The sequence below is a fragment of the Sparus aurata genome, chromosome 17 (assembly GCF_900880675.1).
Source record: "Sparus aurata chromosome 17, fSpaAur1.1, whole genome shotgun sequence".
NCBI classification, from domain to species: Eukaryota; Metazoa; Chordata; class Actinopteri; order Spariformes; family Sparidae; genus Sparus; species Sparus aurata.
In genome coordinates this window covers 20,980,265-21,006,710 of record NC_044203.1, presented here as the reverse complement: position 1 = coordinate 21,006,710, position 26,446 = coordinate 20,980,265, and the positions used below count along the sequence as shown (strand labels likewise).

The 26,446-nt window shown below is 42.3% G+C and overlaps 2 protein-coding genes across 5 annotated transcripts; one reads left to right on the top strand and one right to left on the bottom strand.

Moving 5' to 3' along the window:
- Window positions 1–135: 135 nt before the first annotated feature.
- Window positions 136–22,948, bottom strand: LOC115567341 (potassium-transporting ATPase alpha chain 1). 2 transcript variants are annotated; one of them, XM_030393812.1, is made up of 25 exons: window positions 22,871–22,948; window positions 15,004–15,039; window positions 7,895–7,999; window positions 7,519–7,578; window positions 7,069–7,272; window positions 6,859–6,972; window positions 6,582–6,716; window positions 6,191–6,308; window positions 5,804–6,072; window positions 5,566–5,644; window positions 4,786–4,905; window positions 4,585–4,694; window positions 4,356–4,490; window positions 4,056–4,248; window positions 3,735–3,910; window positions 3,479–3,615; window positions 3,145–3,295; window positions 2,788–2,956; window positions 2,391–2,545; window positions 2,109–2,232; window positions 1,687–1,832; window positions 1,418–1,551; window positions 875–976; window positions 576–667; window positions 136–472 (listed from the first exon to the last, which is right to left on the bottom strand). In XM_030393812.1, exons 1-25 carry the CDS (start codon window positions 22,946–22,948, stop codon window positions 444–446), a joined length of 3,171 nt encoding a protein of 1,056 aa, XP_030249672.1. In that variant the 3' UTR covers window positions 136–443. The 2 variants fall into 2 exon arrangements, with proteins under 2 accessions (XP_030249672.1, XP_030249671.1); XM_030393811.1 differs by lacking the exons at window positions 15,004–15,039; window positions 22,871–22,948 and adding an exon at window positions 8,911–9,034.
- tbrg4 (transforming growth factor beta regulator 4) lies at window positions 12,178–23,743 on the top strand. Of its 3 annotated transcripts, none has more exons than XM_030393813.1 (11): window positions 12,178–12,298; window positions 12,809–13,324; window positions 13,428–13,748; window positions 13,949–14,123; window positions 14,720–14,877; window positions 15,001–15,111; window positions 15,208–15,352; window positions 21,893–22,135; window positions 22,315–22,426; window positions 22,550–22,664; window positions 23,171–23,743. In XM_030393813.1, exons 2-11 carry the CDS (start codon window positions 12,902–12,904, stop codon window positions 23,270–23,272), a joined length of 1,905 nt encoding a protein of 634 aa, XP_030249673.1. In that variant the 5' UTR covers window positions 12,178–12,298; window positions 12,809–12,901; the 3' UTR covers window positions 23,273–23,743. The 3 variants fall into 3 exon arrangements, with proteins under 3 accessions (XP_030249673.1, XP_030249675.1, XP_030249674.1); XM_030393815.1 differs by lacking the exon at window positions 12,178–12,298 and adding an exon at window positions 12,327–12,402; XM_030393814.1 differs by lacking the exon at window positions 12,178–12,298 and adding an exon at window positions 12,431–12,646.
- Window positions 23,744–26,446: the final 2,703 nt, after the last annotated feature.

Below are 26,446 nucleotides of genomic sequence, written 5' to 3'. Positions count from 1 at the left end.
TTCTAAGACATGAGGTACTCTGAGGTGCCAGGTCAAATAACTTCACAAAAAAGTCCTCAGTTGTGAATTTGATTCCATTCTGGACAGATGCAAACATCACCTCCTGAGTAAAAACGTTTCAACTTTTGTTCTCCATTTGGTGTCATCAGTGATATAATTCTTTATTTGTACAAATATAATGCAGCCACAGTCAAAGAGCTGGAACACATCAAATCTGTGAATTACTCATTGACTACTCAGTAATTATTCCCTGTTTACTTTGTTGCAAGGATTTAGGCAGGCCCTTGACATTAAAAGACAGTTTAAGCTATAAATACATAGATCACATAGTAATATAGATGAGTGGTGAATTGAGTAAGGTCCTCTGGGTTTGCAGCATTCTGTTCATGAGCGATGCTTTTGTGCATATCGACAGATGGACGAATGAAAGAGCTTCTCTGTTCTCAGTAGTATAACTCCTGATCCCACCAACCTGAGAGATCACAAGCCATAGATTAATGAATAATGAATAGATGGAGAAATGTGAGTTATGCTTGATGAATGGATATTAAATGGTAGTAGTTCAAGTGTCTTACTTCCTGGATATCTTCTGACTCCTAACTTCCTGATCTCGTCATAGACGAAGATTAAAATACCGTATGGAACAGGAACAAACCACCACTGGACTCTGGAGAGAAAACACAACATGTAATATTAGACTGCCAGCTGTAGCTTCTTTTTTTAAAATCTCATGGGGGCAAAAACATTTGTTGTGGAAAAATAACTGTGTTCCATATTTATGAAGTATATATCCTCAAAATTTAAAACATACAGAGCACCAGTCTGACCTCTGATGTCAGATGGTGACCATGTTGTACAGGCTGTGTGCCTTTACCTGATGGGCATGAAATTAAAGATGTTGGGCATTCCAGGGCAGTAACAAAGCAGATTACCCAGGCAGAGCTGGAAGACTATGGCGGACACCAAGACACGGTTCCTGCACACAAATAAATACACAAATAACTAAACATCCAGCTGGAATCTAGAGGGCATAATAGTTCAGGTGTAATTGTTTCCATGTGCAATTGATTGACACAAAATTATAAGGCCATATACACGTAAAATAAATCACAGGATGAGATGTTCAAATACTTAGTTTAATTACTGAGGACAACGTCTTTGTTTTTGGCTGGTTCCACTTTAGGGCTCGACTAACGCTTATTGTCATCATTAATTTCATGATTAATCATTTAGTCCATAAAATGTCATAAATTATTTCATTTGTCCAATCAGCAGTTCAAACACCCTGGGCTCTTTATTTACAATCATTAATGACAAACAAAAAGGGGTATCATTGATCAACAATAATTTTAGCTGTCCAAAAAAAAAAAAAATCATTATGCAGAGTGATTCGTGTTTTTGATGGGTCTTTACTGACCTGAAGAAGCCTTGCTGGAACACAGAGAGACGTCGAGTTTTCCTGATCAGCACATCTGAGATCTGACAGATCTCTATACTGACGAAAAACACAGTGTAGCATGTATACTCCTGGTACAACCTTTGACTGAAAGTCTGTCAAGAGATGAGAAGACATGGTGAGGGGCTGATAAAATATACAATTACATTCACCCAGGAAACAAAAACTAGACATTTTTGTGTCCACAGTTTGAAAAGGACTCAAAGATAGGATTTGAAGTCTATTCTAACCCATTCTTGTCCGTAGCTGTCCTGTAAGTCTTGAAGATGAACATCCTCCCACTGAGAACGCAGGCCGACACACAAGAGAGGAAACCAGCCCTCCTGGGCCATGGCTGTGAAATAATCTGTAAAACCTGCAAAAGACTGGATGGCTCCTAAACCAGAGACAGAAGAAATAAGAATACTAGTTTAACAGTTTATAAGTGTAGCTTAATGTAATACAACTGAGAGAGCATATGGGACAGAGTGCCCTGTTATCATCTTATCTGCTTTATTGTGCGAGAACAAAAGAGTATGTCTGGTCTCTTAACAGGCTGGTGATGTATTCTTCAAGCTTGAAGTTCATTCAGGTAACGTTTATGTTTGTCTATTTTTTATGTATGTGAAGTATTCAGATTAATGTATCTAGCTAATGGTATGTTTCGTCTCACCTATCTGGAAGTATGAGTACACAGCCAGGGCTTCGTTTACCAGACGATGGCGGCGAGGGTTCCTGGGCTTCAGGTGCATGATGTCGCTCTCTGCTTTCTCATAGGCCAGAGAGACCGAGGGGAACTACAAGGGGAGACACGAATAATCAAACAATATCACAACACAAGCAAATATTAAACACAATCATTGTCTTTGATGAAAAAATAAAGAGCTAGTTTTATGACCATAAAAAATACATTTTGTTGTCTAGCTGAACTGGTACCAATAAAGTAGTTACTCACGATATCAGTGGCCAGTTCGATGAAGAGGATAGTGATGCAGCCCAGAGGAAGAGGGACGCTGACGGTGATGTAGATCAGGTACGGAGTCAGCTCAGGGATGTTCTTGGTCAGTGTGTAGGCAATAGACTTCTTGAGGTTGTCAAAGATAAGACGGCCTATAAAACACACACTCACACATTCACTCACCTCGAATCAACAGAATAGCTCACTATAATCAGTGCAAATACAAACTCTTCATTGATCAGTGGCGGACACCGGATATTCGAGGGGCAGGGGTAAAGGAAGAACAGAAAGTTGTGATATATTTATCCAAGAGGAATTATGACCACCTCATCAAGTGATGACAAGTGAGCCCTGAGTTAAGATTGTTTTGTCAAAACACAGAGTTTCTTCTCACCCTGCTCCACTCCAGTGACAATAGAAGCAAAGTTGTCGTCCAACAGGATCATGTCCGCAGCGTTCTTGGCGGCATCTGAGCCAGCGATACCCATGGCGACACCAATATCAGCCTTTTTAAGTGCCGGGGAGTCGTTCACACCATCACCTGTCACGGCAACGATAGAGCCCTGTGGGAAAATGTCATCCAGTCATACACACAAGATGTGAATAAATGCAAACCGGTGTCTTCCCCTGCTGCTTTTTCTTTCACGATCCTCCCAGGGGGCCGTATTGAAAAAAAGCTAGTCTCTTTTCAGTGTAAGGGAAACATTGGACAAATTGTTTTTGAATTGTTGAAGTGAATATGTTTATTTACCAGACGCTGACAACTCTCCACGATAATCAGTTTCTGCTGAGGGGACGTTCTGGCAAACACCATCTCAGGATGGTTCCGTAGTGCGTCGTCTAGCTCGTCACTGCTCATCTCTTTCAGCTGACCACCACTGATCACACAGGCACGGGCGTCCCTACACATGAAAATTTTAACATAAAGCAGACCTTAGTGCTGTTTATTGAAACACTCAGTCGACAGAGAACTGCTCAGAGTCGTGGTTGTGATGTCACAACTACACTGTAATCACCCCCAGCAATGCCCCATCACTGTATCATAAAGGCCTGCCTCGAATACAAGCCTACAGGAAATACAGTACCTCTTGTTGACTTGTTCAACAGGTATGCGCTTCCTCTGGGCAATATCCTCCACTGTTTCACTGCCCTCCGAGATGATGCCAACATTAGCTGCGATGGCCCGTGCTGTGATCGGATGGTCACCAGTCACCATGACAACCTGAAATCCCAAGATCCAAACGAATGTTATCAGACAGGGAAAGACCTGTGAAAAGATATGGCAGGCGTATTTTTCAATACTGGACTGTTTCATGTGTATGTGGAGTAACGCTGACACACCCTGATACCAGCAGTACGACATTTCATCACTGCATCAGGTACAGTGGCTCTCGGGGGGTCAATCATTGAGATGAGACCAGCGAAGCACAATCCTGACGTGGTGAAATTCATCTCATCGGTGTCGAACTGAAAGCCTCGGGGAAACTCTTTCTCATTCAGATAGATGTGACAGAAACCTGGAAGGAGAAAAGAAACAGCAGATAGAACAATATTTTATCCAATGCACTGTAAGGTAAAGGGAACTGACAGTTTTGGAAAAACCATGCTACATGATTATGTCACATTAAGCCATAATAAGCACGAAGTAACTGACTAACTAACCCAGTACTCTCTCTCCCAGTCCTCCCAGGTCCATGTAAGCTGTCTGAAAGGCTTCACTCCACTGCTCATCCAGAGGCAACTCCTGGCCTTTTATCAAAATGGTGGAGCAGCGCTCTAAGATACGCTCTGGAGCCCCCTTCATCACCAACAGGTAGCGAAGGTCGAGAGGATCCTCCAGCTCGTGGATGGACAGCTGGAGTGACAGAGAGAGATGGTTCACAGGAGAAAAAAATACATTTTGTTCACTGCTGTTCTTTTTGCCAGTGTTGTCAAAGGATGACAGAAAGCAACAACTCTCACCTGGAACTTGTTGGTGGAGTTGAAGGGCACCTCCACCACTTTCTTGAAGCGATTACGGTAGTCCATGATGTTCCCTACTGTGAGCTCAGTGAACTTCAGCAGAGCGGTCTCTGACGCATCTCCCACCACAATCCTCTGTGGGAGAGGGTTAAAGTGAGACACAAATTACACAAATCTTTCCCTGTAATAATTTAGAAACAAAGAAGACAAGGATAAACTCGAACTGTACCTTTGGGATAGGTACACCTTCCTGATTAGGTTTGAACGTAGCTCTGTTACACAGGGAGGCCACCCTCGCCAGTGAACGCCATGTTTCTGATGACTGGTCAAAACTCTGGCCTGGAAACCACACAGTCACGTGATTAATGAAAAATTACTCAAATATGAAATAATCCACCTTTTAAAACACACTTAACGGTTAAATGTCTACCTGACTGATCCTCAGTGGTATCAGCAGAGTGGATCTGGTTGTCGAACCAAAGGTGAGCAACAGTCATCCTGTTCTGGGTCAAGGTACCAGTCTTATCTGAGCAGATCACGGAAGTGGAGCCTAAACACACAGAGTAGAAACCAAACATATATACTTTTATATCAAGGGAAACCTCTTTAAGTCCGCACCAACAAAACCTCCTTTCTCCCGCAGGAATGACTGCTACTAGAACGCCTCATTAGTAGCACCACCACAGTAGTCTGTGACTTTGTGACATCACACTACGTCACAGAGTTACACATTTAAATAATTCAACGCCTAGCTGCTTATTGGCACCTAAGAAATCATTTAGCACAGCTGCTCTGTTGTTGTTACTGGTGCTGAGCTCAGGTGTGCATGAGCTGACCAATCAGAGCAGACTGTGTATTCAGGAGGAGGGGCCTTAAAGAGACAGGAAATAAAACAGTGCGTTTCAGACAGAGGAGGAATACAGAGCTTCAGCACTGGACAGAATAAGAAAACTGATGTGTTTTCTGAGCACTAAAGCATGTAAACCTTTTATAGTTGTAACCAAGAATGCTGCGTGAGGTGTGGAGTTGTAGTTGAGGATGTAAGCATGCGATCGTAAAGCTTTATTTGGATGGTAAAGCTGATGAAAGGGTTATTTCTAAATTTTAAAACTTGAAATGATCACTTAAAAATGTTCCTGGTGGCATGACTGTCCTTGAACTCAACAAATCTGTCAGGAGCAGGATGGGTCTGGTGTTCAGCCATACACACCTAATGTCTCCACGGCCTCCAGGTTCTTCACAACACAGTTCTTCCTGGCAAGACGTTTAGCAGTCAGAGACAGACATACCTGTTAACAGAGACTGGTTAGATTTGTCAAGCCTACAGAACATATGATGAACCACATTGATACTGTTGTGCCATCATCTAAAAACTCCCCTTTACACCAGCTCTGATCATATAGTCAAAGACATAGTGGAAACTAGACGCCATATTTGCAGTCACTCACAGTAACTGTAGCCAGCAGCCCCTCTGGCACGTAAGCCACCACGATAGCCATGAAGAAGATCATGGCTTCCAGGAAGGCATATCCGATGAACATGGCGACCACGAAGAAGGTGAACCCAAAGAAGATCGCAAGACCGGCGATGATGTCAACAAAATGCTCGATTTCAATGGCAATGGGCGTCTTCTCGTTGCCGACACCGCTCGCCAAGCTGGCAATCCGACCGATGATGGTACGATCCCCCGTGTTAATGATCACACCTGTAGCGACACCTGGGGAGGAGAGGAGAGGAGAGTTACAGTCATCGCTAAAGCTCTAGTTGAAGAATTTTTACATATAAAGGATTTACACGATAGGCTATTATATGCATGTGTGTACTGTTCACTGTACCTTCCAGACAGGTTGTAGAGAAGAAAGCAATGTTTCTGGTCTCCAACGGATTCTCATGAGTACATTCTGGGCTCCTGGTTTGCGGTTCAGACTCTCCTGTCAGGGATGAGTTGTCCACCTGGAACACAAAGTAGCCTATATTCCCAAAAGGTTCATTTCATGCCTATAGCTGCTGTTAGCTAGTTAGCTCAGTTAACTGAGCTGGCTTTAATCTCTGTGGACTGGGAGCTAGGAGCATGTGGAAGAGTGTTGATATTTACACGTACATGGGTTTGGCAGCCTCCCAATGAACACGACCAGATCAGGACTGAAAACAACCTCTGTTTTATCAACCAGTATATCTGTCTTTGCCCGTATGTATGTATGGACACATAGTGTGTGTGTGACCTACCTTGCAGCCCTGACCAGTGATGATGCGGATGTCAGCAGGGACTCTGTCTCCTCCTTTGATTTCCACCAAGTCTCCAACCACCAATTCGTAGGCGTTGATCTGGTTTTTCTGGCCATCCCGGATCACAACGGCTTGCTATTTTATTGACATTAGGAGTAAGGTTAGCAAAGGTGAAAGGAGATGAGCGAACAAAGAAAGACAAAGAGTGACAGTAAAAGAAACAATGATATAGGAGCCATTATTATTGCAAGTTTTTCATTGGTCATGTGCAACTCACCTGTGGCACCAGATTCTTGAAGCTTGCAATGATGTTGGTACTCTTAAACTCTTGGTAGTAACCAAAGCAACCAGTTACCACGACGACAGCAATTAGGGTGATGGCCAAGTACAGCTGGAGTGAGAAGAGCCAAAAAAATATGTTACACTCATATCTCTGTTTTGACAGTGAAATAATGGAGTAAACACTCTGTATGGAAATATAATTCACATCGTCAAAGCTGGTGAGGTTCCCTTGCGAAAGTTCAATTCCAAAGGCAATGAAGCAGATGATGGCCGCGACCCACATCAGACACTGCAGCCCTCCAGCAAGCTGCCTGGCAAACTTCACGTACTCTGGAGTTCCTTTAGGGGGCTTCAGCTCATTGGGACCGTCTCTCTCCAAGATCTGACTCGCAAAGGTGGAGGTCAAACCCTGCGGATGGAGAACAGACAAATAAATTCCATACGTGAACAGGTTTGGGGAAAAAAAGCTTGGAAACATCATTGTCTTAGAACCTGAAGGACACACACAGAAGGGACAAAGACAGGAAAAGCTGAGGATGGTTCAAATAAAAGTAAAAAAGAAATATTGATAAATCGAACCTATAAGAAGAAGGGCGTAAGGAAAACACAAGAAATACAACAAAGAAAGAAGGTCATTACAGAAGACATTTCTTACTTTGGTGACGCTGGTGTTGTATCTCGTTTCTAGCTCCTCAATTGTTATCTCATGGTCGTCCTGCAGGAGGAGACAGATAACACTGATTGAGAACAAGCTGGAGTTTTAAAGGGCAGGTCGGAGTGAATCAAGGTCATATATTCATGGCTGGTTTGTAAACTGGTGGAAACACTGTAAGTTTGCGACAGCTGAAATACAAGTCTGAGTTCATAACTTCTCACATAACCATCAATGTGTGACAAACGGTAGTATCCTTCAGGTAGATATTTACAGTACAAAACTATTAACAAGGACTGTCTCACATGTCTTATCACTCACTACAGCTGTCTTTATATATGCTACTAGTCTTTGCCAAATAATTTTTTCCTTTACTTACGATATCCATTTCTCTCTTCATGCCCTCCAGTTTCTCCTTCTTCTTCTGCTTCTTCTTCTTCTTCTTGTCCATGTCTCCGTCCATCTCGAACATGTCGTACGTGTCCTAAACACAGGCAGCAGTGGGTAAAATACGTTAATGCAGGAAATCTACCTGTCCGATGGCTCGACATTATGGATTACATAGATCCCATATGTATTTTTACTTCTGTATCTGCTGTGTGCTTTTCAAATGGACTGTGTATTTTGAGCACCCAAACACTCCTAGAATTCAAATATGTGCATACATATTTGGTTTGTATTAAACAAACAAATCTTCATTACTTGGAGTACTTCATGTCCATGACACTCAGAGAAAACTTTCAGAAATAACTTGAAATATGGTGCAAGTTTAACTGATGTTCTCATACTATTTTGGCTGTACCAACTAGACAATAAGTGGCTGAAGCATATAAAGACACCATTGAAATGTTCATCAAAGGGAATTCATCTAATAGAATGAATAGTTTTTTTGAGTGGCCGATAAACGAATGGCCCTCAGTGCCTCCAGTGTTTGAAAAAAGGCCAAGAAAATGCCCTCTTTGATGCCCCCTTTAGTAGATAAAACTGTTCTGTGTGCTGGCACCCCACCACATAAAGCTGTTGCCCTTTTTATTTAATTGTTTTGCCCTAGCCCTTCAAACATCCTGAGTCGGCCACTGGGTTGTGGAAGAAATGCACTCCCAAAAACCCAAATAACCTGTTGAGGTGGTAATATTATTGGGGGTTTAACGGTTCAGTGATATGTCCCGAGACATTCCCAGAGGAGCTTGAAATAATCTCAGAAACTCACAAACTAAAAATAAGTATACACCTTTTCATAATTTTTATTATAAATGTATATATAATTATATTTATTAGTGTGCCTGTGCATTGCCTAAAAGCTTGACACCCCCCTCCTCCTCCTCCTCCTCCTCTCTTTTTTTCACAAAACACTTATTCTTGAGTGATCGTCAGCTGATCTGCTGGCTCTCCTACCTGTTTATTCATGGTTGCAGGTGTGATGGGGGACTGCTCTCCTAAATCAATGGAGGTCCAGACCACTCGATCCTTCTTCGCCCCCGAAATCTTGGCTGTCAGTTAGGGTCCAGTCCCAAATGCACACCCCGTGTCTCCCTCACATGCACACGAAATGGTCAGGAACAGGACGAGTTGTCTGGAAAACCCTTTTATACATGACAACTCCCCCTTCACAAACGCACATGCGCACAAACACACATATGCACGTTTAAACACGCACTTTAACATGACTTACTGCGTAAAAAGGTACCTCAGGTAGCAACAAAGTCACCCCTAGCCAGGACACGCACATACTTACAAATACACTAATAGACTGATATCATGAGCTCTGCGTAGGTTAGTGTTTCTCTGGTATCTCTTATCTCCCCTCAGCACGTTCCTTATGCAGATAAACTGATTGGCGTAAAAGAGCGGAGGAACAGTGAAGGTTAAAACAAACCAATGTCATTCCTTCAAGTCTGCCTGACATTGCACTGCATCAATTTACAACAAACGCAACGACACAGCTACAGTGTACTGTTGGCCTTCGAGTCATTCCGGGGGTCGTCGTGGGATTGATTACCACGAAGGGAGAGAAGAACTCAAACAGACGAAGTTCAATCCACAGCCCTGACGCCAGACAGTCAGCACTGCCCTGCAGCAGAATGCATGATGACCTTACATCCCCTCCGCCTTCACCCATCTCCTCCTCTGTCCACCCCACACCACCATCATACTTTGTTTATACACTCCTGTCTGCAGGTGCGTGAGCCTCATTGTGTCGTTGGCTTGTGCCCCACCGACCCGACTCTCGAACAAAATAGAATTCATGCATTGCCACTCTCATTCTCGAGAGCTGAGTAACACAAAAAAGGCATCGTCCTCCAAACGTGAGAACTTGAACCATGTCCCATAACACGACATGTCTTATCGTATGTGGTTATAGCCCATATAGTTTGAACTTGTGAAGGATTCGTGTGCTGTAGTTCAAATTGCAAGGTAACACCTGTGCATCATGGGACAGAAAACCTTTCAGGGCTGTAGTATGTAACTTAGAATCACCGTTGTGATAAAAACACTGGATTATAGGAGGGTGGCTGAGGGAAAAGGCAGTGGAGAAAAACAGAAAAGCAAAAGGAACTTTGAAAGTTGCAAAGCCATATGACATTGGTCTCTTATCTGCCGCTTTATCTGCTGGGTCCACAGCCTCACACTGAAAGGCGGAAACAGTCTGAACAGAATTGTTCAAATCTGTTCTGAAATCACAAGTGAAACTAAGGGAGTTACGCTCTTTTTTTTTTAGATCAACAAATCCTCCAGAAAGTGACAAGTATTTTAGCTTCTACTCAACATGTTTAATTATCTCTGCTGCCATCAGAACGTCATAGTGTTTTACCTGCTTCTTAAACTAACCATTATTCAAAATCTTTTATACCCTGCGCAATTCCTCACAGTAGCCTCAGTAACGCTCAGATGATTTGTCTCAGCACCTTCTACTTTCCTTTGATCGTGAACAATGCTGAAAATGAGATTGTTTTCAATTCAACATAGAAAACACAATGAAATTCTGTTTGGTTAGGTTTGTTTGTGTATTAAAAGACTGTACTACTAGATTTTTAGTTTTACTTTGGTGTTACCGAATATGCTTTAAATTGAACAAAATACATGAATATTTTAATATTAATCAAGAATATCAAGAACACCTTTGTTCAGTGGCATTAAAGTGCAGCACTATGCTGTGTTAGGCTGCTGAGGGTCATTTTATCAGATATGCGTCAGCGGCCGTCTCTACAGTGCTTTCTACATATCAAGAACCTCTGACAATACACAATTACACTTGGAAAGGTTAAATGCATTTGTGGATACAATTGCAGGTAGTGACTCCATTACAAAGTATGATTAATCAGTAATATTTCCTCTGACATATCCCACCAAAACACACAAATACAGCCTACTAAATTTGATACCAAAGGAATGGACATTATAGTTTAACACAAGAATGTAACTGAAACTCAAAGTAAATTTAAGGAATTATTTTGGAACCCATAATATTGTGTTGTCCTGTGAAGAGAACCTAGTACGAATGGAGCTGAGGTCACCCTATCCCTACAGTGTTCCTTAAGAGAGTCAATATTGTACTGTAGTCTAATGTTTACTGTCGAGTGACAGTGGCTTTGTACCCAAAGTTTTATTACCAGCCAGATTTTATCAGCTCCAGTGACACATTACACGGGAACAGGTGAGGAAGAACAGCATATAGGGGGTGATGGGGTAATACAGAGTGACAGGCAGGGACAGATCGAGGGGGCCAACATTTCTGAACACACACTTCCTGCCCTCTGTAAGTGTTGGTTTACCCAAATGACAAAAAGAACTAAGTGTGTGTCTTATCTGGGTTAACAGCAGCACAGTTCACACAGAATAAAAGCTATAAAATAAATCTTATGATAAGTCTTACGGAAAGCCTTTGTTGAGCTGCATCAAGGGAAATGTAGGATCCAGCATTTCTGGAGCTAGACCCATAAAAGTCAGGTTACCTCAGTATTTTCTCAGATTCATTGGGTCCCAAAGGACACTGAAAATGTAATCAGGCTCTTTTGGGTAACAAAAGGTATCTTGTCTGAGCGGGAATCCTCCTGTTTTTGTGTTTTTTTGAGTAAACCATGAACCGTGAACATGAAGCTAGGCAGCTAAACTATCACCCAGCACTGAAACCAGCTGTTGATTCAAAACTAATTTATTTCACTTCAGGTAGAAAAAACATGGAGAACAGCAGTACCATTAAGCTGTGTTACTCTTCACTAGATTTACTTAGTAAACTGCCAAATGTGTGTAATATCAAGACTTTACATATGTTTTTACTCAGCCTGATACCTACATATTAGTTTTGACAGTTAACTGGGCTAACAGTAGTTGTCCATCGTGGTTGAATAAAGAATACATTTCTTCAGTACGTTGACCAGTTCAATTATTCATCCAAATATATACGTTTTAATAATAAGAATGATGGTGATGGAAGATTGTTTATTTAAAACTTATTTTCGTATGGACAGTACTTCAAGTACTCAATTTACAAGTAAAACATTTAAAAATAAAATAAATAATAATTCGACACTTTTCATAGATGAAGAATAGAAAACAGCAGAAATGTTAAAAACATTTTTCTTCTTATTCTATGGCTTTAAATGTAATAAGAAATGTTGGAGAATGACATGTTTTCTGTCACTTTAGTCGGATACATTTCCAGCCAATTACAGTGGTATCCACGGGTCACGTGACACCTGCCCCTCGACGTCATTGTCCTGCGACTCTCCCTGCCGGATCGCTCCATGTGAACAGCTTTCATCAAAGTTATCGTCAGTTACAGGTAAGTCTTGGTTTGAATATGATATGTGATGGCGCTCTGACTCCTGTCTGCATGGTGTGTCTGCAGATAGAACCTGTGACAGCAGGCGGAGGGAGAAGCTGCCGGTAAGCGGCGTTTACAGCTCCTCTTCCTCTGTGCGACAAGGTCAGGATTTGATTCAGCGTTACATGACAGGAGAAAAACCCGACTGTCTGGCTGCTTGTCCCGTCACTACCACCTTTATATTACGAGAGATGTCCTTTCAAAGTTACGACTACAGATGTATCTGATCCGATCTGAGCTACGTTATTGTCATTGTGTATTGCTGCCTGCGTCAACGGTTACACAAGTGTTCCCCAGTAACGTTAGGTAACATTACACCACCAAGAGATCCACACCTGTCACAAATGGCTGATAGATGTGAGATTGAACATTTGGTCGATGGTGAATGTGTGACAGAATGTAAATGTTGCTAAACTGAATTAGGCTCATTTGTTGAGATGTTTCTCCATCCTGTCAACTTTCCCTCAGGTTGGATGTGGGATGGTGCCACCAGCTGCTGAGTCGTGAGAAACTCATCTCTACTGTCCTACCTGGGCCTCCGTCTTGTTTCTCTAAGTCAACATGGCCAGCCGTCTCCTGGGCAGATGCGCCCGTCTGCTCTGCAGGGCCTCCTCTCAGGCTCCGGCTGCTGTTGCTGCTGCCCGCCTGCCTCAAACCGTGGCTGGGCCTGCAGAGGTGCAGAGGCCTCAGGGATGGCCGTGGGCCACGGAGAGGTTAATGTGTGAGGGGAGGACAGTTGTCGTTGAGGACATCTTTTCACCCACACCTGCACGCACCCAGCTGGATGAGTTGTTTGAAAAGGCAGAGGTGCCAGAGGACATCCTGCAGGCCTGGGCACAGCACAGAGGGAATGGCAATCAAGCAGCTGACGGGTTGGTTAAGTTGATTTTGATACTGAGGACGAAGGGCGAGTTTAAGGAGCAACAACCTGAAGTGATGAAGGATTCAAGGCTGATGGATATGATGGCTACTTTATATCGGGAGGTAAGAGAGCCAGACACAGACACGGACTGGCACTGACATCAAACCCTCGTGCTCAAGAATAATCACCCATTTTTTCCTGTGTGTGTTTTTATTTTTCTTCCAGGTGACGTTGGTATGGAACAGCAGTCTAGTGTCCGTCTTGCGAGCTCTCTCCTTTATGGGCGTACCCTCCACCGATGCAGTACTCACCTCTGTCCAGAATGAGGTCCTGTGGCGAGTCCGCAGGCTGACATGCAAGCAGCTGGGCCACCTGGTGGACTGGGGCGCAGGCAGGAAGAGACCGCAGGATGTGGTGATAGTGAACGCAGCACTGAAACAGCTGGAGCTGCGCTGGACTGAAATCGCTGACTCTAAAACTGTCAGTACGCTGATATCCAAAGGACAGTCCATGTCGCCTACCTTGAGGGGCAAACTTGAAGACAAGGTATCCGAGTTAAAAACATCCATCGCCAGATAAACATGTTGCCTCAACGTCTCTGTACACGGTTCTAAACCAGGTCTTTTTGAACTCAAGGCCATGCGGGCATGTAAAGGAGAATTCCCTTTTGATAGTATGAAATTCAAGCATGTAAGAAAAAACATGGTAAATCCCAAACCATAATGTTCCAACTGTCTTTATTTCAGGCTCTGGAGCTCGTGGAGGGGTTTACAGCAGAGGACATCCGCAAGGTGTGTTCATCTTTGGCAGCTCAGAGCCGCCGGTCCGTCCCGCTGCTCAGAGCTTTGTCCTACTACCTTCTCCAGAGGCCGTCGTCAGAGCTCAGCACTCCTCTGATAATGGACGTGGCTTTTGCATACGGTAAAAAAACATCACTGATGATTTTTTTATTTTCCAGCAACATTAAAAGCAAATTAATATAGTGTATAACCGCATCCGTATTGCTCCATGTGTCATTTTGTTTTTGCCCTCTTGACCTGATGTATAGATGTCTGAAGTGTTAGCTTAAAATGCTACTTAGCAGATCTCTTATATTTTGAAGGTGTTTTACTTGTCAGAAAAGAGAAAAAAAGACGCAGTGTTAACAAAGATAGATTTGATGCTGGCATTTATCGAAAACCAAAATTGATTTGGCCACGATGGTTGTAGAGGGTAAATCTTATACAGTGACAGCGTGAATCACAATGACAAAAGGTAGCATTGTGTTTATGGATAGAAACTCAATAAAAATGTGAAAGAAGGTTAAAGGAAAAAATGAATAGAAAATCTGTTCGTTATCAAAGAGTACAGGTTTACGTAGGGCCTCCTTTTTTAACCTCAGTGTTTCACTATCTGTTTTAAGTTAGTGGCAAAGAATCTTATGGGTAAAATAATTCATCTCAGATTGGAGGTCAGTCTGCTCCGTGACATTCTGTACAACGCTAAAAGGAACAACTTTTGTCTTTGCCCCTCTTTAGGGAAGCTGAATTTTTCCCACTCTCAGGTATTCCAGCGAATGGCCTCAGAGTTGTTACCCAGAGTTCCTGAGCTCCACCCCGCCGACGTCACGCGTTTTGCCAAATCCCTGGGCTTCCTCAAATGGCTCCACATCCCTCTGTTCGAGGCCTTTGCTGAAGTCAGTCGCAAGCCTAAGACTAACTCTTATTCTGTTCATTTAAAGTACTATATCTCTATTTTCTAATTATTTTCCTGACTCTTTGTGTTACACTCTTTGTGTACGATTTTTTTTTTTCACCAGCACTACACAGCTAACAGCCAGAACTACAACGTTCCTCAGCTCTGTAATCTGCTCATGACTTTTGCCAGAGTGAACTTCCAGCCCAGCAAGGGAGACGGTTTCTTTGGCAAGGTACTAAAGATGTTACAAGCGCTCCATTGATTTTGCATTGTTACCTCCACTTCCCATCTTAAAATATATCCTCCATGTGTGGCGCTTTGTGTGAAGGTTCACCCTGTGCTGGAGGAGTCTCTCTCAGGCCTGGAGCCCTTCCTGCAGACGGACGTGGTTTGGTCTCTGTGTGTGCTTCAGCAGGCGAGGCCGCGCTACCTCATCCCCGTCACACAGCAGAGTCACATTACCAAGCTGTCGGGTAAGACAAACAGCTGCGGGTGTTCTGCCTATCTCTGTATTGTGCCGTTTTTTTTGATGAATGAGGAATTTATAAATATACAGATGTGCACTATAAGTAAAGTTAAGCTAACACATGTTGCTGCATACATCACTGTCAGCAGCGAAGCACCTGCTCCTCTAAACTAGGAGAGGCACCTGGTTACATTCCTCCTCAAGGAGCCCACTGTAACTTTTCCTGGGACAGAAACAAGAGCACAGCGGCCGCACACTCAATCAAAGTATATGAAACTAGGAATTTGCGGAAGGAATTCAAGGTATTTAAAGTTTTTGAAAATAGACATGAGTCAATAGTAGTGGCTAAATTACAATATTTTGTGTACGGACAGAAATTGAAGTTCTTTTGATACATTTCTTATTCAACCTTGCTAAAACGGCTATAATGTGCTGCAGTTTTCTGCCATTACTGTAACACAGCACAATGGAGAAGTGTTCACGCATTCAGGCTCTAATTTTTGTCTCTAAGCTTCTCTAAAGTGGTTCTCGGTTCTTTTGGGTGAGCGACCCCCCATCCATTATCCAGCTCCCTTACCGCCCCCATCAAATAAAATGAAGGGCTGGTTGTCTTCACTTAATACTGATGATTAATTTGTTTAGAATAATGATTGTCATTGTGATTATTACTCTTGCTATTAATTATAGTATGTGTTATATTAAATTATGTGTTTTATTATTTATATTCTTATTATGTTGGTATTACTATGTGTCGTGTCATTAGAAAGCATTAAGAAGCATGTAATTGAATGCTAAATAACAGACTTGATTTAACTGGGTGGTTGGAATATCATTATCAATAGTTTCCCAGGCAGCATAAAAGCCATGTGAATATAAATTATAGTGTTACATTCTAATTCTAATTCTAATCTCTTTTAATTAGGCATCGCAAACAGCAACCGACGAGCAATTCTAAACAAGAAGCATTCTTATTCACTGTTCCAACGGAAAAAGAGACAATGTTTTTTCTGGATGCTCGAAGCTAAGTTGCTTTCACAGGAAGTCCAACAGCAGAATATTACTTATGTTTATTTATGTCCTGTGTATTACCAGGGAAAATTCATGCTTTTGACAGGAAGAAACACTAAATGTCCTCCATGGCGATGCCTAAAATAAGGGTTGATGGTAAAAGTTAAAGGCAATGTTGGTGAATTTTTTTTAGATGATACTCTGTTTTCCAGTTCCTGTGAGGGCATCATAAAATTGCAGATCACATTCTTGCATAGTAAATGCAAATTTCAACTCGTCTTGTCATGAATTTCTGGTCTAAACTTGTAAAACTGCCCCCCATAGAAGACCACAAAAATATTGCTTCCAGCGCCCCCTGGTGTCTATGAATGGTCGCAGCTTCACAAATAAAATGAGATGCTGTTTTTTGCTTTATGATAATTGATTTGAAAATACTTTCGATGCAGCTCAAGAACATATTATATATATCAAACATTCTAAAACATGTAGTAATTCTCACATTAAAAATAACAAATTAGAATCTAATAAAAGAGACATAAGTTGTATAATAAGTTGTACAGGTAATATATTTGAAGTTGTTTTTAACTAAACGTAATACCACTTTCCTCCATTAATAACCCACAGGAGAAATCAGTTTAAATCAGCTTGACTGAATAAGCAAATACTTTTAAGTACTGTTAGGTTTAAATCTGTTAAGAAATGAGACACGGACACGGAGATTGTTTTTCTTTGCAAAGGGGAAGAGCAGAAGTCAGCACACAAAGTCTGGGCTTCCGAGTTCCCATGAGCTGCTCTCCCCAAGCATCTTTTATTCACCTACAATAGGGCGTAAGCGTATATGATTGGCTCTTTGACAGTACATATGAGTCATACAGTTGTTATGCATGATGGAGAAGTACACGTACACACTTTCGGACCTACGGCCTTCAGCATCTATCCTTCACACAAACATTCTGATGATGTCCACCATCAGTTATTCACACAAGATGCCATTCGAGGCCTTGTGGTCCTGCTGGAGGGTGAGTGTGTTTCTTCACAGTACTTTTCCAAGAGCTCGGTACACTTCCACAAACATATAAAGGAAGACAAGCAGGTTATATTAATGCAAAGCAAGAAACTGATAATATAAGCATAATTTTTCCAACATTTCCCTCCTGTTTATCAGTTTTATTGCTCGTACTTTTAATTCGTCAGGTTATTATCACTTGTCACCATTTTCGACAATACCTTCATTGGAAAAAGACGAGGCATAAAACATTTTTAATCAGCATAAGGTTGAGGATTAACAAACTCATACCTTTGGGATAATAATTGCATTTGCACAAAACTTTGTTGAACCATTTTCTCAAACGTCGATCGTATACAGGGTATCACACAAGAGATGAAACAGAGGAACAACAGCATGACTACGAACACGGGTACCAATGCCTTTAGGAGAACCTGCCACCAGGTGCCGTTAAAGAATCCAGTCATCCAGTCCGGGAGTGGATCAGCACCGGGGGTTTGCTCCAGCACATAGCTTTGGAGATCGGTCAGGTTTTGCAGAGCTTGGTAGATATCTCCTCCGTTTGTCATGCCGTTAGGGATGTAGGTACAGCAGGTTTGTCCAATAACTGCACACACTCCTCCTTGTGATCCTGTAAGCAAGTCTAGAACAATCCGATTCTGCATCACCTTGCTCTGTCATCCTAATAGGACAGGGATCAGTTGTTTTCTTCACTGGGGTTTGAGACGGCCCTGCCGCTATATAGCAGAGCCCCCTTTGTAGCCCAGACTTCCCCACTATCCAGTTGAGACAGAGGTAGGCTGCAGTTTGCAGTGGCTGAGGTGGATCCAAGTTGTCCTTTCTGCTGTTGGTGTTGTTAGCAGGACCTGGTACGGACCCTCCCACCGTGGGCTGGACCAACATTTTCTTTTGATGATTTTGACGAATATGTAGTCCCCTGGTCTCACTCTTTGGCTGTCCTGTGGAGGGGGAAGAGAATCAGAGGGCAGTAAATTTGTTTTGAAAACATTTTTTTGGTCCAACAGTTTTCTCATGTGCTCTGCCAATGTTGTCTCTTCCTCAGACACCTCAAGGTCTTTTGAGAAAGCAGGGAGTCTAAATGCTCTACCATGAACTATCTCAAATGGGGTTAACCCTTTATCGGTCGGAGTGATTCTCATGTACAATTTCACTAGATCTAAGCAGTCAGGCCATGGTCTCTTTGTTTCTTCCATGCATTTCTTTAAACGAGATTTGACAGTCCCATTTGTTCTTTCTACCAGACCTGCACTTTGAGGGTGGTAGGCACAATGATTTTTTAGATTTATTTGTAAGTGTTTTGCAACTTGACTTACAACTTGGTTTACGAAGTGTGCACCATTATCACTGTACAATACTTCGGGGATCCCATACTGTGGCACGATTGTTTTGCACAATGCTTTTGCTACTGTCAGTGAGTCTGCAGCTTTTGAAGGTATTATTTCAACCCATTTTGAATATGCATCAACTAGTACTAAACAGTATTTGTATGGCCCGCTTCTATTTAGTTCTATGAAATCCATGTGCATAGTTTGAAAAGGTTCAGTTGGTTCTGGGAATTTCCCTCGTTTTGGTCTTACATTGCCCTGTGGGTTGTGTTTTATGCAAATTACACATGATCTGCAAAAGTTCTTTGAGTAGGAATTCTGTCATCCCTCCTGTTGAGACATGGCAAGGCCCATGACTCAAAATAGCGGCAGCTTTGTACAAGTTTTTAGGGAGAATAGGTTTGTTAGCCTGTGTATACAGTCCTGTTTTGTCTGTTTCAGCGCCTTGTTTGACCAAATACTGTTTTTCATTATCAGGAGCAGAGGTCTGCATATCACGGAGGACATCGAGGGTGATAAGAGGGTGTATTGCCTCTGCTGAGTATGTGTCAGAATTGCCAAAACATCCCGAGGACAGGCTTCCCTGTTGAGGTTATCGTCCCCCTTCGTTTCCACTGTGTCATGATCTGGGCTGTCATTGAGGAAAGCATCACAGTCTTTGTCATCATAGAAAAATGTGTTCGCTCCTTTTCCTCCTTTCCCTTTCTCATTCTTGGAGTCTAAGTGTTTGGTTGCATGGCGGACCCACTGCATAGTGGTAGGAACGTCCGCGGTGTCAAATTCAATGAAATGTTTGCGGACCCAGCCTGCCTGGTGTAAACCATGCATAATAGCGTGTTTGAGTTGTTGTTGGTATGCATCAGTTTTATTTTCATTGAATGCTATACCACTATTAGCACGGAACACAGGTTCCATTCGGGCCCTGAAATCCTCAGGATCCTCGTCTGGTTTCTGTTTTATGGCAGCTTTGCGAGAGTAGTTCGCGGATCGCGCAAAAACAGTCTTCACTCTAGCTGCTATCGCATCGAGAGCCTCTTTATATTCTCCCATCAGCACTCCATCGGCTGGATATGCAAACACTGTCCCTACACCATTTCTCCCTGTGTAATTACCCTTTACCCTCCCCCATTTAATTTTCAATGAAGATTGCATAGCTTCCCCTGCTTCCTGTCCATTCAAGCGGTAGGAGCCAATCAAATCATACATACATTTTATCCATTCCTCTGGATCATCCTCCGGTGGAGGAATGCCGGCTACAGCATTCGCGGCCTCCGCGAGGGTCCAAGGACGAAAAACGTACAGGACTGGAGGCTGACCCTCAACCCCCATCTGAGGATTGGCAACTTGGATCTGAGGAAACACTTCTTCGGCTATCATATTTGAAGAGTTTTTCACTAGCGGTTCTTTTTTTTTAAGTCTGATAGTTAGGCTGGGGCTTCCAGCCGGGCTGTTTGAGGGGGTGTATCTGTTGGGTGCTTGGAGGAGACCTGCTGGTCGCAACCCATAACTAGGGCCCCCCCTGTTGTTCATTTTTTCAGTTTCAGGAGTTGGCACCTTTGGGTACAGAGGTGGCCAGTGGGACAAATGGGATGGTTTAGCTGCAGATGCCAATTTTGGCTCTGGAACTGGCTCTGGAATGTTTTGTTGCTCCGGAATGTGTTGTTCGACCGGTGCACTAGCCACTGGCACGTATGGGGGAGGTTCAGGCGCTTGCCTGCAGTTTGTCTCATTGTCTTCTTTACGAACAAAAAGAATTTGGCTTTTCTTAGCTTCCTTTTTCACTTCTTTTTGCTTCTTAAGGTTATCCTGTCTGGCTTTAGACTGCGTTAACCATCCTTGCGCTATGCGGAGCTCGTCAGCTCTTTTTTCATGCTTTTTCCCTCGCTTGGTGATGAGACTAGTCTCCAAGCGGGATATTAAATCCTCTATTTCTCTTACTTTTAGGCAGCCTGTAAATCCATACTTCTTTTTCCATTTATCTAGATACTTGACACTTTGAGGATTCCATTGCTTCATATACTTTTTATCACCTGTACTGTCTTCATCTACAGTTTTACGAGAATTCTTCCCACCCATTGTATGCAAAGTTTCGTTTCAGTGATCGTTATTTTTAATGCTTTTCCCTAGTCTGCGTTGTGTTTTTTATGCGTTCTCTTCTACTTCAACAGGCCATAGACATTCGTTAGCACCGATAAGGTTTCAGTCTATGCTGCTGCTTCAAAGAGAAATACTACTTAAACTGATTTTAATTTTGTTTCTATTTTACTTTACCTAGGAATTTGCAATATCCTATTTCTAAATGTAGTGTGTTTTTACTCACAAGAGAAGGTGATAAGATATTTCCTCAGTTCTCCGGTCCCGTCTCCTTAGTTTCAAAGTCCGGATCCCGTCAATCCAACGCTGTTCAGTTGGAGGGGACGCCTCCTTCAGGCCACCTGTTGTGGTCCTGCCCGTCGACGGGCTTCGGTGTGTCGTCCTCCTTCTGGCAGAGCTGGGTATGTTGGGATCCGGGTCACGGCACCAAGAAATGTTAGGTTTAAATCTGTTAAGAAATGAGACACGGACACAGAGATTGTTTTTCTTTGCAAAGGGGAAGAGCAGAAGTCAGCACACAAAGTCTGGGCTTCCGAGTTCCCATGAGCTGCTCTCCCCAAGCATCTTTTATTCACCTACAATAGGGCGTAAGCGTATATGATTGGCTCTTTGACAGTACATATGAGTCATACAGTTGTTATGCATGATGGAGAAGTACACGTACACACTTTCGGACCTACGGCCTTCAGCATCTATCCTTCACACAAACATTCTGATGATGTCCACCATCAGTTATTCACACAAGATGCCATTCGAGGCCTTGTGGTCCTGCTGGAGGGTGAGTGTGTTTCTTCACAGTACTTTTCCAAGAGCTCGGTACACTTCCACAAACATATAAAGGAAGACAAGCAGGTTATATTAATGCAAAGCAAGAAACTGATAATATAAGCATAATTTTTCCAACAGTACCGCTCTGGCTCAGCAGGTGGCGGTGCAGCACCAACAGATTCCTGGTTAGGCGACCACATTAACCAATTTTCTCACAGATATGAAGCAATGCTTTGCTTTAGCAACAACAACAAAACCTTCTACAGAGGTCCTGATGCCAGTGGGTGTCAGCGCTCATTCTTCCCCTTATCTTTACCGTCTTTAGGGGGCAATCCAGTTCGAGTAGTGAGCTACAAGCTGAAGCTCCTCCACATCGCTGCTACCCTCCAGCTGGAGCACCCTGGTTCCTCAGAAACCTCATCCTCCCTGAAAGCCCTTTCTGTCCCGGAAAGCAGCTCCCCCCTCACCCCCTTGCAGAGCGGTCTGAGAGAGGCTTTACAGAGTCTGGTGGGTGGGAGTAAAGATGCCCTCCGCACTGGGGTTGACACTGTGTATGGATGGACTATTGGTAAGGAGGCAAATTTAGCCCACATATACATAATTTGAGATCACATACATGTCTTTTTCTTTTATGTCTGTTGTTGTACAAGACTTTTATGCTCAGTTAACATTCACTATATTTCTGCGTAAACTTAAAGTTGAGCGTCTGAGAGCTATTTTACACCTGACATCCCCTTTTCTGATCAGATGGTGAGCTGGTAGTGGACTGTGACAACAAACCGATTGGCATCACGAGGATGAAAGCCCCTCATCTACCCAGCGGAGGAGGACTCGAGAATTTACCTACAGGGGCACATCGGTGAGTCATAGAGGAGAAACATGTAGGCCGGGGTTGTTTAAAGATTTATTTTTGCTTTTTTCCTTTTGAATTTTGCATCTGTCTGTATAATGTTATCTTGTACCCTGTCTCACTCATCTCCAGCCTTGCGTTCTTGGCTTTGGAGTTCCCAAACTTTGGCTCAAAGAGTAAAGACCTCCTGGGACGGTTCGCCATGATGAAGCGACATCTCCAGTTGGCTGGCTTCCTCACAGTGGAGGTAGGGAGAGGCGTAAGATGGAATGACCCGTCTCTGTAGTGATTGTGGTTTAGTTACTTCAGTGAGCTATATATATTTTTTTTATTACACACTCACTAAAACCAATTGGCTTTTCGGCGTATTTGCTATCATTGTGAGTCATACTTCAGTCATATTAAAAGGCATAGGAGCAGCAGTGCTGCTGCTGCAAACAATGGAGCTAATACTTTGGTAGAGACGAGAGTCAGGTGGGTCTCGCTGCAGTGTGTGGTATAAATAGAGCTCCAGCCGCAGCTCTGCCTCATCTAGGCCGATCCAAGCTCTCTCTCTTTTGCTCTCTCATCTAGGACAATGTCTATAGCCACTGATATCATCAGCTGCCTCTTAGATTTTTCAGTGCTGCAGTGTGTGTTAACTGAATCTACATCAAATTGAAAACCGTCCTTTATTTTTTAAATTTTGGAAATAAAGATTGCAGGTACTGAACATTTTTTTTTTTCAAATCAGTCCTTTTTGTCCTCCTTCAGGTGCCTTATTACGAGTGGCTGGAGCTGAAGACAGACTGGCAGAAATTGGCGTACCTGAAAGATAAAATCGGAAAGGTCGTGGCCGAGGACATGGCCAAGTGAACCCATCAGTCGCGAACAAACTTGCAGACTCAGCTAAATCAGGGCTAAACTCAAACCAAATGGGACCACAGGGAAAACACATGCACACCCATGTTCACGCCCAGAGCGGCGCTGCAGAATAGCTCTCTCATACTTTGTCAGAAAAAAAAAACAACAACACCCAAAAAAAAAATCATATTTTCTCTCTGGTTCCCTTGGCAACGTGGGGGCTTTCCCTGTTTCCATGGCGATGAAGAGCGAGAGTTTTGGAGCCAAAGAGCGACAGAAATAAACAACAGCGAGTACATCTGTAGAAAAATGATGTGATCAGCGACAAAGTCTTTAGATCTGCGGGTGGCATGTCAACACAAAACCAGGCGGGCCATTTGTAGATGTTTGGCCAGAATGTGCTTGTTAATAGATTGGTATATCTAAATTATCTCTGTGAATGTGTGTCATCTTGTGATGAAATAAACTGTTTTATTGCCCTTGTTTTGTCCTTTGATTCTTATGAAATTGTCTTTATGCCCTTAAGGATTCAGGCCCAGGATGTGTGGCAATGTGTGCGCATTTTCCAGTTGCATTAGATCGAGTGTGGTATTTGAACAGTTTCATTTCATATGACACTGCTAATGACACACCTCTCTGGCATGTTGGTTTGAGTGCATTAGTAATACTAACAGGCAACTATCAGCATACAGCAGTACATGAATTTTGTTCTTTTTTTTTTTTCTTTTTATGAGTTCTGGTTTCGCTTGTTATATGAGAGGCTTTAAAATCCCTAGATATAGCAAGTTTGGCTAATTCGCTAATTGATTTCTTCAAGAATTCTGTTCAAACTCGAGCAGATATTTTTTTAAATTTCACAATAAATCCCTGCCTAATTGTGAAAACAGGTGAGATTCTCAGATTAAAAAACACTTCGCTGACCTGAAACTGCCTACACAACAACATGAGCAGCAGCAGCACTCTGACATCTGAGGCTGCTGTGTGGCAGAGGGAAGAAACCTGACAACTGCGAGCCAGAGTAAAGGAGAGACGATGAGTTCAACTGAGGTGGAGCCAAAGGATAACAAGCCAGAGGGACGGGAAATGACAAACATGAAATTTTGATAAACAACCACATATTCCAAAACCATGCCGCATTAGTCGTTCTTCCCAATATTCTGGGGGGCTAATGGATCGATTGATGGACTGTTGACAAAGAGCCCGGCGAGCACTTCCAGTATTGAATTCCTTGCTCATAGAATCTGATGGGTTGGCAGTGTGCAAGTGCAGCTGATGTGTTCCTGAACAGAAGACGTGCAAATACTTCACTGCGCGTAAAGCTTAAATGTAATAAATAAAGTTTCCCATCAAAATCAAACGGCAGTATTTTAATTTGAAACAGACAGCATTGGTAGCATTATTATGTTATTGTTTCTCCGACCTTTGACAATTTCATCCTATAAGTACTCACAGATTTAAAGGTTAACATCAGGGCCATAGCAACCACTGAGGTCATGTCCTCTACGTTTTTTCTGGATCTTTGATACCTTGATTGACACATACAGTTACACTTCATAATATCTATCATATTATTAAAATAAACAATTATATATAATTACAATGGCAAATTCATATATATTTAAACTGTATTTAACAGTTATTTAACTGTTTACAGGTCATGAAATGCTTTATAAACTAATTAGCAATTATTTATTGGAAATAATACTAATACTGTGGTCATTCATAAACATTATTTGGATGAGTTGAGACTATTGTTTTTACCCTTTACAATAACTTAACAAGTGTTTAATTAATAATTTTATTTCATCATACTTTTTCTTAACAGTCAAATTATGTAACTAAATCTAATTAACTAGATGTTAACTAATGTACCATTCATTAATTATGGCTATCATAAAGTGTCACCAGTGCCACTAAGTTCTAATCTTATAAATACATGTATTAATCTTATTCAAACTTAGGTCAAAATTGACCACATTTTTTTTTCTCCCTCTGTCAGAAGTCCAATTTTCATCTGGCACTAATGTTATTTTCTAAGCTGTGAAAAATGCAGATAAATGCACTGTCTCTAGTCTTAAAATGTTCTTGATGTAAAGGTTGTAATGTAATGTTTTAAAACAAGTCCCCATCTGCTTCTGTTGTTTTGGAGAATGCTGCAATTCTGTTTTGCTGTGAAGCTCCAGAAATGTTTTGTGGACCTCAAAACTTTACTCGACTTTCGATCGGCATGGAGGTGAGTGGATAATGACTGAATTTTCATTTTTATTTAATTCATCAATAACTATAATTGATATAAATATAAATAAGTATTTTGATGTTAGTACGTTCACTTAAGTCAGGTCAATGAGGAAGTGCACAGTGGCAAGGTGCCTTAAAGCCACTCCCACGTAACAACAACTTACCGTAAAACCACCTGAACACTGTCACAAACAAGCCTGTGATTTATTCAGACTCACCTTGAGAACTCTTATCTGGCCCTGAGACAATATTATATTAGACTCAGTTCTTAGGTCTCACATTAGAAAAGGTGAGCCTTGTTTTTGGCAAATGGTTTGGTTTAAATTACGCTATTTTTTTTCTCTTTAGGTTTGGATTTAGAATGGGTTAGGTTTATTTGGGTCAGGATAGGGTGGGTAAGGTTAGGATGGATAAGCATAGGTTAGGTTAGCTTAAGTTAGGTTGGGTCAGGATAGGATGGGTAAGGACTGGATGGGTTATAATGGGCTAGGTTAGGTAAGGTTAGGTTAGTTTAGGTTCGGTTCAGTTAGGTCAGGTTATCTTAGGTCAGGATTGGATGTGTTGGCATAGGTTAAGTTAGGATGTGTTAGGTTAGGTTAGGTTTGGTCGGGATAGAATGGTTTAGGCTTGGATGGGATAGCATAGGTTAGGTTAGCTTAAGTTAGGTTGGGTCAGGATAGGATGAGAAAGGATTGGATAGGTTAGCATAGGTTAGATTAGCTTAAGTTAGGTTGGGTCAGGATACAATGGGAAAGGATTGGATAGGTTAGCATAGGTTAGGTTAGTATGGGTTAGGTTAGGTAAAGATTGGTTAGCATAGGTTAGGTTAGGATGGGTTAGGTAAGGTAAGGATTGGTTAGCATAGGTTAGGTTAGGATGGGTTAGGTTAGCTGCAGCTATATCACCTGGATTGGACAGAGGCTGTCATTCATTATCCAGTTTAGCGGC